The sequence below is a fragment of the Procambarus clarkii genome, chromosome 65 (genome assembly GCF_040958095.1).
Source record: "Procambarus clarkii isolate CNS0578487 chromosome 65, FALCON_Pclarkii_2.0, whole genome shotgun sequence".
Classification (NCBI taxonomy): domain Eukaryota; kingdom Metazoa; phylum Arthropoda; class Malacostraca; order Decapoda; family Cambaridae; genus Procambarus; species Procambarus clarkii.
Window position 1 is genome coordinate 28,270,358 of NC_091214.1, and position 15,309 is coordinate 28,285,666.

At 48.1% G+C, this 15,309-nt stretch overlaps 1 protein-coding gene across 1 annotated transcript in view; it reads left to right on the forward strand.

Moving 5' to 3' along the window:
• Window positions 1-7,572, forward strand: part of LOC123751708 (dentin sialophosphoprotein-like) — a 77,646-nt gene extending 70,074 nt beyond the window's left edge. The window contains exon 3 of the mRNA XM_069309755.1: window positions 4,772-7,572. Within this exon, the coding sequence (XP_069165856.1) occupies window positions 4,772-7,572 (2,801 nt within the window). The remainder of the gene's footprint in view (window positions 1-4,771) is intronic.
• Window positions 7,573-15,309: the final 7,737 nt, after the last annotated feature.

The following is a 15,309-nucleotide window of genomic DNA, read 5'->3' on the forward strand; positions in this document are numbered from 1 at the left end:
AGGTGGGCAGGTACCCCAGGTGGGCAGGTACACCAGGTGAGCAGGTACCCCAGGTGTGCAGGTACCCCAGGTGGGCAGGTACAGCAGGAGGGCCGGTACAGATGGTGGGCAGGTACCCCAGGTGTTCAGGTACAGCAGGTGGGCAGGTACACCAGGTGGGCAGGTACACCAGGTGGGCAGGTACCCCAGGTGGGCAGGTACAGCAGGTGGGCAGGTACACCAGGTGGGCAGGTACCCCAGGTGGGCAGGTACCCCAGGTGGGCAGGTACACCAGGTGGGCAGGTACACCAGGTGGGCAGGTACCCCAGGTGGCAGGTACCCCAGGTGGGCAGGTACCCCAGGTGGGCAGGTACAGCAGGTGGGCAGGTACCCCAGGTGGGCAGGTACCCCAGGTGGGCAGGTACCCCAGGTGGGCAGGTACAGCAGATGGGCAGGTACCCCAGGTGAGCAGGTACCCCAGGTGGGTAGGTACCCCATGTGGGCAGGTACCCCAGGTGGGCAGGTACCCCAGGTGGGCAGGTACAGCAGGTGGGCAGGTATCCCAGGTGGGCAGATACAGCAGGTGGGCAGGTACCTCAGGTGGGCAGGTACACCAGGTGGGCAGGTACCCCTGGTGGGCAGGTACAGCAGCTGGGCAAGTACCCAAGGTGGGCAGGTACCCCAGGTGGGCAGGTACAGCAGGTGGGCAGGTACCCCAGGTGGGCAGGTACCCAAGGAGGGCAGGTACCCCAGGTGGGCAGGTACAGCAGGTGGGCAGGTACACCAGGTGGGCAGGTACAGCAGGTGGGCAGGTACCCCAGGTGGGCAGGTACCCCAGGTGGGCAGGTACCCCAGGTGGGCAGGTACACCAGGTGGGCAGGTACCCCAGGTGGGCAGGTACCCCAGGTGGGTAGGTACCCCAGGTGGGCCGGTACCCCAGGTGGGCAGGTACACCAGGTGGGCAGGTACACCAGGTGGGCAGGTACCCCAGGTGAGCAGGTACCCCAGGTTGGCAGGTACCCCAGGTGGGCAGGTACAGCAGGTGGGCAGGTACCCCAGGTGGGCAGGCACCCCAGGTGGGCAGGTACCGCAGGTGGGCAGGTACCCCAGGTGGGCAGGTACCCCAGGTGGGCAGGTACAGCAGGTGGGCAGATACCCCAGGTGGGCAGGTACCCCAGGTGGGCAGGTACAGCAGGTGGGCAGGTACAGCAGGTGGGCAGGTACTCCAGGTGGGCAGTTACCCCAGGTGGGCAGGTACCCCAGGTGGGCAGGTACCGCAGGTGGGCAGGTACCCCAGGTGGGCAGGTACCCCAGGTGGGCAGGTACAGCAGATGGGCAGGTACCCCAGGTGGGCAGGTACCCCAGGTCGGCAGGTACCCCAGGTCGGCAGGTACCCCAGGTGGGCAGGTACCGCAGGTGGGCAGGTACCCCAGGTGGGCAGGTACCCCAGGTGGGCAGGTACACCAGGTGGGCAGGTACCCCAGGTGGGCAGGTACAGCAGCTGGGCAAGTACCCCAGGTGGGCAGGTACCCCAGGTGGGCAGGTACAGCAGGTGGGCAGGTACCCCAGGTGGGCAGTTACCCCAGGTGGGTAGGTACAGCTGGTGGGCAGGTACCCCAGGTGGGCAGATACCCCAGGTGGGCAGGTACCCCAGGTGGGCAGGTACAGCAGATGGGCAGGTACCCCAGGTGAGCAGGTACCCCAGGTGGGTAGGTACCCCAGGTGGATGCAGGTACCCCAGGTGGGCAGGTACCCCAGGTGGGCAGGTACAGCAGGTGAACAGGTGCAGCAGGTGGGCAGGTACCCCAGGTGGGCAGGTACACCTGGTGGGCAGGTACACCAGGTGGGCAGGTACCCTAGGTGGGCAGGTACCCCAGGTGGGCAGGTACCCCAGGTGGGCAGGTAAAGCAGGTGGGCAAGTACCCCAGGTGGGCAGGTACCCCAGGTGGGCAGGTACCCCAGGTGGGCAGGTACCCAAGGTGGGCAGGTACAGCAGATGGGCAGGTACCCCAGGTGAGCAGGTACCCCAGGTGGGTAGGTACCCCAGGTGGGCAGGTACCCCAGGTGGGCAGGTACCCCAGGTGGGCAGGTACCCCAGGTGGGCAGGTACCCCAGGTGGGCAGGTACCCCAGATAGGCAGGTACACCAGGTGAGCAGGTACCCCAGGTGTGCAGGTACCCCAGGTGGGCAGGTACAGCAGGTGGGCAGGTACAGATGGTGGGCAGGTACCCCAGGTGGGCAGGTACAGCAGGTGGGCAGGTACCCCAGGTGGGCAGGTACCCCAGGTGGACAGGTACAGCAGGTGGGGGGCAGGTACAGCTTGTGGGCAGGTACCCCAGGTGGACAGGTACACCAGGTGGGCAGGTACCCCAGGTGGGCAGGTACACCAGGTGGGCAGGTACCCCAGGTGGGCAGGTACCCCAGGTGGGCAGGTACACCAGGTGGGCAGGTACCCCAGGTGAGCAGGTACCCCAGGTGGGCAGGTACCCCAGGTGGGCAGGTACAGCAGGTGGGCAGGTACCCCAGGTGGGCAGGTACCCCAGGTGGGCAGGTACCCCAGGTGGGCAGGTACAGCAGATGGGCAGGTACCCCAGGTGAGCAGGTACCCCAGGTGGGTAGGTACCCCATGTGGGCAGGTACCCCAGGTGAGCAGGTACCCCAGGTGGGCAGGTACCCCAGGTGGGCAGTTACAGCAGGTGGGCAGGTATCCCAGGTGGGCAGATACAGCAGGTGGGCAGGTACCCCAGGTGGGCAGGTACAGCAGCTGGGCAAGTACCCCAGGTGGGCAGGTACCCCAGGTGGGCAGGTACCCCAGGTGGGCAGGTACCCCAGGCGAGCCTGGCGTCAGAGGCACACCTGACTATGCACCTTCGCTGCTCAGTGAGCAACACCATTCCCAGTGCAGACGATGAGTCACAATACCGGGGCTGAAGACATGATGTCCAAACCACTCCTCAGAAGATGAGAAGATGACGACGTTTCGGTCCATCTTGAACCATTATTAGTTGCCTGGCTTGGTAATGGTCCTGGACGGACAGAAACGTGGTCTTCATCTTCTGATGAGTCGTTTGGTCATCACTCCAGTTCGTGTCTCGGTATAATTCATAATAATTCATTGTATCGGGGGACAGGTAGCCAGAGTGTGTTCATACACGTTATAGGCTTTTATGGTCCCTCCCCCCCCTCCTGCCAAGGTCGCATTACTGACCCTGCACAGGATGCAACCCACAACAAGCTGACTAACTCCTGAGTACATACTTATAGGTGCACGGAGGCCTTAGGTGATAGGCAATGTGCCCAACCATTTCTATCCCGTCCGGGATTCGAACACCGGAAATTTCGATTGGGCATCGAGTACGAAGTCGGGAGTACTAATGGGACCCTTTGTATATTTATACGAAGCGAATCGTTGCTATACCGATTCCCTCGATCTCTTTAACGTTCGAATAGATCGAGTGTGTCTGCTGCAACTCTTCTGTTGCAACAGACATGTTCACGACATACATGTTCACGGTAGACATGTTTACGACATACATGTTCACGACATTCATGTTCACGACAGACATGTTCACGACATTCATGTTCACGACAGACATGTTCACGACATGCATGTTCACGACAGACATGTTCACGACATTCATGTTCACGACAGACATGTTCACGACATTCATGTTCACGACAGACATGTTCACGACATTCATGTTCACGACAGACATGTTCACGACATTCATGTTCACGACAGACATGTTCACGACATTCATGTTCACGACAGACATGTTCACGACATTCATGTTCACGACAGACATGTTCACGACATTCATGTTCACGACAGACATGTTCACGACATTCATGTTCACGACAGACATGTTCACGACATTCATGTTCACGACAGACATGTTCACGACATTCATGTTCACGACAGACATGTTCACGACATTCATGTTCACGACAGACATGTTCACGACATTCATGTTCACGACAGACATGTTCACGACATTCATGTTCACGACAGACATGTTCACGACATTCATGTTCACGACAGACATGTTCACGACATTCATGTTCACGACAGACATGTTCACGACATTCATGTTCACGACAGACATGTTCACGACATTCATGTTCACGACAGACATGTTCACGACATTCATGTTCACGACAGACATGTTCACGACATTCATGTTCACGACAGACATGTTCACGACATTCATGTTCACGACAGACATGTTCACGACATTCATGTTCACGACAGACATGTTCACGACAGACATGTTCACGAAATGTCGGAAATTCCGACACCAATCACATTCTTCAATCATGTAAATAAATTCGGGGTCGAGACTGCTGGGAATTATTATAATAATTGGGAATTATTGCCACATCCCCAGATTAAATTTATTGATAATATTTACATTCAGTAATTCCTAAATCAGCAGTCTGGGCACAACATTCACTGTTGACGCATCCTGTTCACTGTTGATGGTCTTGCGATCGCCGTCTGAAATTCGAGCCTCGCACTGTATGTTTTACGTTATTAAGGCTAGTGTGAGAAAGACGACTTTGGTGTAAAGACTTGGCAGGATGAGATGGGCCAGACAAAATGACACCCGGGTACAGGCGATATTTCGCCCGAGGCAGTTATCTTGAGATGGTTATCTTGATATGATTTCAGGGCTTAGAGTCCCCACGGTTCGGTCCTCGACCAGGCAACCGGTGACAGTGACGAATCGCCATACAATGAAAGATGCGAGTGGTTGAAGTGGCAAGCTCCCAGACAACACAAGTGGTTCAGGTGGCAAGCTCTCAGACAACACAAGTGGTTCAAGTGGCAAGCTCCCAGACAACACAAGTGGTTCAAGTGGTAAGCTCCCAGACAATACAAGTGGTTCAAGTGGCAAGCTCCCAGACAATACAAGTGGTTCAAGTGGCAAGCTCCCAGACAACACAAGTGGTTCAGGTGGCAAGCTCCCAGACAACACAAGTGGTTCAGGTGGCAAGCTCCCAGACAACACAAGTGGTTCACGAGGCAAGCTCCCAGACAACACAAGTGGTTCAGGTGGCAAGCTCCCAGACAATACAAGTGGTTCAGGTGGCAAGCTCCCAGACAACACAAGTGGTTCAGGTGGCAAGCTCCCAGACAATACAAGTGGTTCAGGTGGCAAGCTCCCAGACAATACAAGTGGTTCAGGTGGCAAGCTCCCAGACAACACAAGTGGTTCAGGTGGCAAGCTCCCAGACAATACAAGTGGTTCACGAGGCAAGCTCCCAGACAATACAGGTGGTTCAGGTGGCAAGCTCCCAGACAACACAAGTGGTTCAGGTGGCAAGCTCTCAGACAATACAAGTGGTTCAAGTGGCAAGCTCCCAGACAACACAAGTGGTTCAAGTGGTAAGCTCCCAGACAACACAAGTGGTTCAGGTGGCAAGCTCCCAGACAACACAAGTGGTTCAAGTGGCAAGCTCCCAGACAACACAAGTGGTTCAAGTGGCAAGCTCCCAGACAACACAAGTGGTTCAAGTGGCAAGCTCCCAGACAACACAAGTGGTTCAGGTGGCAAGCTCCCAGACAACACAAGTGGTTCAGGTGGCAAGCTCCCAGACAACACAAGTGGTTCAAGTGGCAAGCTCCCAGACAACACAAGTGGTTCAGGTGGCAAGCTCCCAGACAATACAAGTGGTTCAAGTGGCAAGCTCCCAGACAACACAAGTGGTTCAAGTGGCAAGCTCCCAGACAACACAAGTGGTTCAAGTGGCAAGCTCCCAGACAACACAAGTGGTTCAGGTGGCAAGCTCCCACACAACACAAGTGGTTCAAGTGGCAAGCTCCCAGACAACACAAGTGGTTCAAGTGGCAAGCTCCCAGACAACACAAGTGGTTCAGGTGGCAAGCTCCCAGACAACACAAGTGGTTCAAGTGGCAAGCTCCCAGACAACACAAGTGGTTCAGGTGGCAAGCTCCCAGACAACACAAGTGGTTCAAGTGGTAAGCTCCCAGACAATACAAGTGGTTCAAGTGGCAAGCTCCAAGACAACACAAGTGGTTCAGGTGGCAAGCTCCCAGACAATACAAGTGGTTCACGAGGCAAGCTCCCAGACAATACAAGTGGTTCACGAGGCAAGCTCCCAGACAACACAAGTGGTTCAAGTGGTAAGCTCCCAGACAACACAAGTGGTTCAGGTGGCAAGCTCCCAGACAATACAAGTGGTTCAAGTGGCAAGCTCCCAGACAATACAAGTGGTTCAGGTGGCAAGCTCCCAGACAATACAAGTGGTTCAAGTGGTAAGCTACCAGACAACACAAGTGGTTCAAGTGGCAAGCTCCCAGACAATACAAGTGGTTCAGGTGGCAAGCTCCCAGACAACACAAGTGGTTCAAGTGGCAAGCTCCCAGACAATACAAGTGGTTCAGGAGGCAAGCTCCCAGACAACACAAGTGGTTCAGGTGGCAAGCTCCCAGACAACACAAGTGGTTCAGGTGGCAAGCTCCCAGACAATACAAGTGGTTCAAGTGGTAAGCTCCCAGACAACACAAGTGGTTCAGGTGGCAAGCTCCCAGACAATACAAGTGGTTCAGGTGGCAAGCTCCCAGACAATACAAGTGGTTCAAGTGGTAAGCTACCAGACAACACAAGTGGTTCAAGTGGCAAGCTCCCAGACAACACAAGTGGTTCAGGTGGTAAGCTCCCAGACAACACAAGTGGTTCAGGTGGCAAGCTCCCAGACAACACAAGTGGTTCAAGTGGTAAGCTCCCAGACAATACAAGTGGTTCAGGTGGCAAGCTCCCAGACAACACAAGTGGTTCAGGTGGCAAGCTCCCAGACAACACAAGTGGTTCAGGTGGCAAGCTCCCAGACAACACAAGTGGTTCAAGTGGTAAGCTCCCAGACAATACAAGTGGTTCAAGTGGTAAGCTACCAGACAATACAAGTGGTTCACGAGGCAAGCTCCCAGACAATACAAGTGTTTCAAGTGGTAAGCTCCCAGACAACACAAGTGGTTCAGGTGGCAAGCTCCCAGACAATACAAGTGGTTCAAGTGGTAAGCTACCAGACAATACAAGTGGTTCAGGTGGTAAGCTCCCAGACAACACAAGTGGTTCAAGTGGTAAACTCCCAGACAACACAAGTGGTTCAGGTGGTAAGCTCCCAGACAATACAAGTGGTTCAGGTGGTAAGCTCCCAGACAACACAAGTGGTTCAGGTGGCAAGCTCTCAGACAATACAAGTGGTTCACGAGGCAAGCTCCCAGACAATACAAGTGGTTCAAGTGGTAAGCTCCCAGACAACACAAGTGGTTCAGGTGGCAAGCTCCCAGACAATACAAGTGGTTCAAGTGGTAAGCTACCAGACAATACAAGTGGTTCAGGTGGTAAGCTCCCAGACAACACAAGTGGTTCAGGTGGCAAGCTCCCAGACAACACAAGTGGTTCAGGTGGCAAGCTCCCAGACAATACAAGTGGTTCAAGTGGTAAGCTCCCAGACAATACAAGTGGTTCAAGTGGTAAGCTACCAGACAATACAAGTGGTTCACGAGGCAAGCTACCAAACAACACAAGTGGTTCACGAGGCAAGCTACCAAACAATCAGCGATAGTGGTGGGAAAAAACTTCCACATCGCCCATAAATTGTTAATGCAACAACCTTAAATCAAATGCCATTGGTTGTGTGATTTTAATTGTAAGTAAATACTTTAGTTAGTCATAACAGAGATTTCTTTCGCTCCTTCCCCCTCCTACAGTAACTGTGGAGTCACTGTACAGTGACAGGAGTCACTGTACAGTGCCAGGAGTCACTGTACAGTGCCAGGAGTCACTGTACAGTGACAGGAGTCACTGTACAGTGCCAGGAGCCAGTGTACAAAGACAGGGAGGAGTCACTGTACAGTGCCAGGAGCCAGTGTACAAAGACAGGGAGGAGTCACTGTACAGTGACAGAGGAGTCACTCAAACTTATGGCTGAGTGCTTTAAATATTGACTCCAGCTCCAGTGTGAATGCTTGGAGTGAATTAGTGTGAGAATTAGTTGGTTATAAGTCCAACAATATGTGGACTAGGTGTGCAACAGCTCCCTCGTTGTTAGCATAATTAGCCTTGAGGTGCTGAACTGCGAGATCATAGACGTCACTACTTAAGGTTCAATTTGTTACCACCTTTTCAGCTTCACTCTTAAGTTGACCCTGTAGCTATGTGAATTTGGTGGATTTGGGATTTGTATGTTTAGAATCCTCAGTCAACAAATTTATTCCATAAGTTATCTCATATTTCATCCTCTGTCCAAGAGAATGTGGGTAAACTGATCGAAGGCCGTTAAACTTGTGCTTGTGTAGTGTTAGGGGATGCTGCTGTAGATGAGGCTTTGAGGCTTTTTCCCAGCATGAGGGAATAATGACTTAATCCAGTCTGGGTTTTGTCCTCATACTGGTCTACGTCTACTAGGATTGTGTTCAGTTCATCAGCAGATAAAGAAATATTTGAAAGTTCAATTCGATAATTATCTATTAATTTCTTGATGCGGTTAAATTTGTCAGTGGCTATTTGAACTGCAATTTCCAGTTGTAAGTGGTCAACTATTGACTGAGTGTTCAAACTATGGCACTTATTTAGTTGTCTTGCGAGATGGCCCTTAAGGGCTGTAATTGTTCTCTTGGTGTTAGTTTCAGAGTTAGTCATGCTGGCTAATTGCTTAGGCTTTGCAGGGCACATTTGGTTGGTATTAATGTAGCTAGGATACTTGCTCATAAATCCTGAGCTAGTACTAATGATAGTAGCCTAGGGTTACATTTTCTATCACTATGCTATAATCCTATCTCTGGGGAGGTTGGCAAATAAAATAGTAAATTTTATATTATCTCACACAATACCTTGAGATGTGATGTCACTGGGAATTCCTCAGGTTAGCCTTTCTTTATCACCATTGGATGGATTAGTAACACTTATTAACACTGAAAGGTGATATGATTATGCAGGCGATGAGTCACAATAATGTGGCTGAAGTATGATGACCTGACCACACACTAGAAGTTGAAGGGACGACGACGTTTCGGTCCGTCCTGGACCATTCTCACAATCGACTTGAGAATGGTCCAGGACAGACCGAAACGTCGTCGTCCCTTCAACTTCTAGTGTGTGGTCTGGTCAACGTGATATGATTATAGGTAAATATAAAATAATATGAGTATATGGTCATATGATACAGGTACATTGGTTATGTTCACAACACAACTCGTGTTGTTACTGATCCTACACTATATAAGGGTCTGCACCATATTTAAATGGTGCTAGGTTGTTCACTCTTTAGAATATATTTAGGCTTTAGTAATATATCCTACCCTTAATGCAGGTTGGCAAAATTATTTTAATGGGACTAGACTGCTCACTATTAACACTAGTCTATAGTAATATCCTACCCAAATGTGGGTTGGCAACTAGCTACTGGAGATATATCGTGCAATAGAGACAAAGGAGCAATATAATATATTTGTTTTCTTAATTTTATATGTTAAATGTTTCCCTTAGAGAAATATATAAAGATCTAGGTTTGGTATCCTCTCATCAACCTCTTGTGATATTTAATGGTATTGATTATTTTATTAGCCACGTATGCTTGAGATTCTCATGAGAGGTCTACTCCATCTGGAGAAATGTTCTCTGCGGAATAGACGGGCAGTAAAGTGATTTAAGGTGGCACCCAGATGTACTCTTCTCATCAGATGGTAATTCATATTGTTAGCTGTATGTGTATAAAACTCAGTGCTCACTCCCTACTGGTTATTTTCTGGTGGTTGGTGTGGTCCTATAGGAGTAAACATGACAGTTGAATTGTTTGTTGTAAATGAATTGAATACACTCCTAAAGTTATCTATAATCACAGTTGGGGTACGTGAAGGGTGGACTTCATTACTGCCTAGTTAGATAATTGTTAAGTGATGAGACCAGTCAAGAGCGTCTGTTAAGATTGAGTTATTGTAGAAATTAAGAGCCGTTGCTCCTGGTGACCTGAATATTCTTCCCTCAACTTTAGGTATAGTAGCAAGACCCCAGATGTGCCTTCTAGTCCTCTATGACACCACATTATGGAAAGAATTGCTACCTGGGGTACTACTGCACCCTCGAGGGACGTAGTAGTATTCCTGTTCACTGTTGATGCCTACTCCCGTTCACTGTTGAAGCCTCCTCCCGTTCACTGTTGATGCCTCCTCCCGTTCACTGTTGATGCCTCCTCCCGTTTACTGTTGATGCCTCCTCCCGTTCACTGTTGATGCCTACTCCCGTTCACTGTTAATGCCTCCTCCCGTTTACTGTTGATGCCTCCTCCCGTTCACTGTTGATGCCTCCTCCCGTTCACTGTTGATGCCTCCTCCCGTTCACTGTTGATCTATTATAATGATGATCGTCACGCAATAACAATATATTTTGTTAAATGAGTCCTGTCCTTATAACAAATTATGCACCAAATTGAAATTAGTGTTTGTAGACAATTTATAGATTATGCAAACTAGCCAACCAGCCAGTTGGAGCTAAGCACACAGCCAGTCATTCAGTCAGGCAGCTAAGCAGCCTACCAGACAGCCAGCCAGTCCGGCAGCTAAGCAGCCAGCCAGTCCGGCAGCTAAGCAGCCAGCCAGTCAGGCAGCTAAGCAGCCAGCCAGTCAGGCAGCTAAGCAGCCAGCCAGTCAGGCAGCTAAGCAGCCAACCAGTCAGGCAGCTAAGCAGCCAGCCAGTCAGGCAGCTAAGCAGCCAGCCAGTCAAGCAGCTAAGCAGCCAACCAGTCAGGCAGCGAAGCAGCCAACCAGTCAGGCAGCGAAGCAGCCAACCAGTCAGGCAGCTAAGCAGCCAGCCAGTCAGGCAGCTAAGCAGCCAGCCAGTCAGGCAGCGAAGCAGCCAACCAGTCAGGCAGCTAAGCAGCCAGCCAGTCAGGCAGCTAAGCAGCCAGCCAGTCAGGCAGCTAAGCAGCCAACCAGTCAGGCAGCGAAGCAGCCAATCTTCCAGTCAGTCAGCGAAGCAGCCAATCTTCCAGTCAGGCAACGAAGCAGCCAGTCAGTCAGGCAGCTAAGCAGCCTACCAGACAACCAGCCAGTCAGGCAGCGAAGCAGCCAATCTTCTAGTGAGTCAGCGAAGCAGCCAGCCAGCCAATCAATCGGGCAGCTAAGCAGCCAGCTAGCCAGTCAATTGGGCAGCTAAGCAGCCAGCCAACCATTCAGGTAGCTAAGCAGCCAGCCAACCATTCAGGTAGCTAAGCAGCCAGCCAACCATTCAGGTAGCTAAGCAGCCAGCCATTCAGTCAGTCAGAGAGCGATTTTTTTTTTTTTATCTTTATTTAAAAAAATACAATATAAGTTACATATACATAAGTGTTACAAGGCAATTATACATTACAATTCTTAGTGAACAAGTGTTTCAGTAGTACAGAACAAGATCTTTTAGAAAACCCCTATAAACGAGTTACAAAAATTGAAGAATAAACTTACATTAAAATACAGGGGAAAATATGACATTTATATATATTTTATATAATTCTCAGTAAACCAATTTTCTATATCATCACCGAGCATGAGCCTTAAACCCCAAATGTTATACCTGATCCTGCCTCGCAAGAACTTCAATATTTTGTCTGCTGAGTAACCCTCCTGCCTCCCTAGCCACACACAGTAACCCTCCTGCCTGCCTAGCCACACACAGTAACCCTCCTGCCTCCCTAGCCACACACAGTAACCCTCCTGCCTCCCTAGCCACACACAGTAACCCTCCTGCCTGCCTAGCCACACACAGTAACCCTCCTGCCTGCCTATCCACACACAGTAACCCTCCTGCCTCCCTAGCCACACACACAGTAACCCTCCTGCCTGCCTAGCCACACACAGTAACCCTCCTGCCTCCCTAGCCACACACAGTAACCCTCCTGCCTGCCTATCCACACACAAAAATGTAATCAGAAAGTAACATAATTATTGTATTCCTAATTTTCTTGCATTTTATGTCAATATGAAACATTAAAAACCTCATTAACTCCACTCTAATACTTGGTCCACATAAATCTTTAAGAGTGTCTCTAATCCAGTTTACAAGAACAACTTTCTGCTTACAGAAATAAAATATATGCATATTATTCTCAATTTCAGTACATTGGTCACACCTATTGTTGTCCTTAATGCCCAACATCAACAACCTATCATTAGTAGGAAGGGTCTCATGAATATAGCGATACAACAGCTCACGTTGTTTTGGGGCAATAAATTTAACATGAAGGTTCGCCCATATTACTTGCCAGCTAAAGAGTGGATATGCCTCCTCTACTCTAGGAACTACATTTGGCAGTATAACATCATACACTTGTTTACTGTTCATCATTAAAAAACCTTCAATATTACAAATCCGCCTGAGAACATCAATTGCACATGAATAAAAGTGCGGTGAAATAAAGGCAAGGTCAGTATACTCTGGCATATGTATCAAATAGCTAACACGTAATTTACAATAGTAATGTCCTAGTGCATTTACACTATCCCTCTGCATTATCTCCTTTCTAAAAGTAACACATAAGATTGCCAATGACTTATGGTACACATTCAGTATTCCTATTCCACCGTTTTTCTTACCTTTACATAGGGTAGTTCGTTTAATTGGTTGGTATCTACCATACCATACATATCTAAAAATAGTTTTGTCAAAATCTCTATAGCACTTTTCTTGTCTATGGGAAAGCTGTGAGACAAATACCACACTTTAGACAAAATTTTGCAATTAATTATTACAGCCTTCTGAAACAGGGTCAATTTCCTATTTGACAACATATTCGTTGCAACTATTATATTCCCACATAGTACTTGCCAATTCGTAACCAATGTTGTTTCATATGTTTTACACCAGCAAATCCCAAGAGCTTTAATAGACTCCACAACCTTGAACCATGAACCTGTCCAGTTAACCTTATTACACCAACTGCCAAGACCCATCATACACGTTTTGTTCTTGTTAATAATAGCACCTGTAGCTCTTTCAAAGTTGTCTAACTCATCCTGAACATTCACCACCGAGTCTTCTGTCGACACAAAAATAGTTGTATCGTCTGCATAACCAACAACAGGAAGTGTCATAGCATTAGGAAGACGAGGTGGAACAATAAAGTCATTGCTTTTTATTGCCAAGTACAGTGGCTCTTGAAATATAACATACAAAATCATTGAAAGGGGACATCCCTGACGTACAGATCGTTCAACTGAAAAACGTTTACTTGAGACTCCATTGATACAGACGCTGCTCCGACACTCTTTATAAAGCATACGGATCCAATCAATAAATTCTTGTACAACTCCTACCCTATCCAATATTTCTAATACAAACTGAACATCAACACGGTCAAAGGCTTTCGACCAGTCGAGGTTTATCATGGAGGAAGGAACATTATTCTCAGACACATAATACACAACATCCCTAATTACATTATTACAATTGATTATAGATCTTCCAGGCACACCACAAAACTGTTCCTTGGATATAAGTTTATCCATTGCAATCCTAAGTCTATTTGCCAACAGTTTCGATATTATTTTATAATCCTGGTTTAGTAGGGAAAGTGGCCTCCAGTTCGTTAGAATATGCAAATCACCCGTCTTAGGTATCATCTTAATAATCCCATGAGATTGTGACATGCTAAGCTTCCTATGCTGTATGCTATACTACACCACTTGTACAAAGTCTTTACCAATAACATCCCATAGATAGAAATAAAATTCCGCCGGGAACCCATCACAGCCAGGTGATTTACCCTTCTTTAAACTCTTGACAACACTCCACACTTCCTGCTTATCTACATCTGCCAATAATGACGTGTTGTCATCCTGGGTTAAAACCCGTGTACATTTTCCAAGGAAATACTCCCGCATACCTTGGTCCACGTTCACTTTTTTGTACAATTTCTCTAATTCACCCCGAACATAATATACAATCCCATCCGTATTTGTCATATCCGTCCCATCACCTGCTTTAATACCAGTTACAAGTGCTGTACCCTTGTTATTCTTGACTTTACTTAACAAATAAGGAGAGAGTTTTTCACCATACATCCTATCATTAATCTGGAGGCGAACATTGACTCCTTCAGATATTTCATCCCTCAATTTGTTAATTCTGTCTTTTAAAATGGTAATTTCTTCATACTTGTCTAATCCCATATTGACCTTTACATAAAGTTGTTTTAGTCTGTGTTGGAATAAGTTTAACAGACCATATTTTTCAGCAGCCTTTCGTTTGGATACTTTCACGAAGAAACTTTTGCATGCAACTTTACACATGTCCCACCACTCCAATAGACATCTGAACTTACGTTTTTGCCCAACCAGATGTTCCCACAATACTTGAAAATTATCAATTACATCTCTACTCTGCAACAGACTGCAATTGAGCTTCCATGACCCTGTCCCCACTTTAACCTGATCGTCAATAACAAGCTTCACCACAACCATACAGTGATCTGAAAAGCTGACCGGAACAGTACTGCAAGAACTAATTTGATCATGGAACGAGTGCATATATAATCTGTCAAGCCTAGAACCATAATTCTGGCGAACATTTGCATCCATGCTATTTGCATCCTTTAGACCAATACATTTCAAAAGTGTAATTAAAGCAGGAGATACACATGCGTTCGACTGAATGCTACAATCTCTCATAGAAGTGACACAATTAAAGTCGCCACCAAAAATAACGTTACGTGTATCATTTCTGAAAAAATATAATAACTCGTTAGAGAACAAGTCCTCCCTCTCTTTCTTCCTGCGGGTGCCAGAGGGAGCATACACATTAAGCAGAGGAATTATTGTGTCAAAAAAGGAAATCCTCGCATATAAAACATTACCATTGTCATCCATTTCAGTATTAAGAACCTTGATGTGGGCTCGCTTAGCAATCAATATCATCGTACCACCTTTCAACAAGTTCGTTGGATTTATCAATATTTCAAAGAAATCAAGCAGCACATCAAGTTTCTTAACATCTTGTCCATTGTGTTCTTGCACGAAAAGTACATCCAAATTATGATATTTAAACAGTGATAACAGCTGCAACTGTTTATTTCTACAATTGAGCCCATTAATGTTCACAGTAGCACAATTAAAATTAATTGGCTTCACGAATGGAATTTGAAGAGAACCCAAAATTACCCTTCATCCGTCATTATCTCACTTGACACTATCTTAGTGTCATCTTTCCCTTTTCGAAGTTTAAGTTTAATATTTGCACTCGCGTCTCGATTCTGTTCATGTTCCACAAGATCCCACCATGCCTTATCACTGTTCTCTTGACCATGATCCTCACTCACCGGTTGTACTGTGCC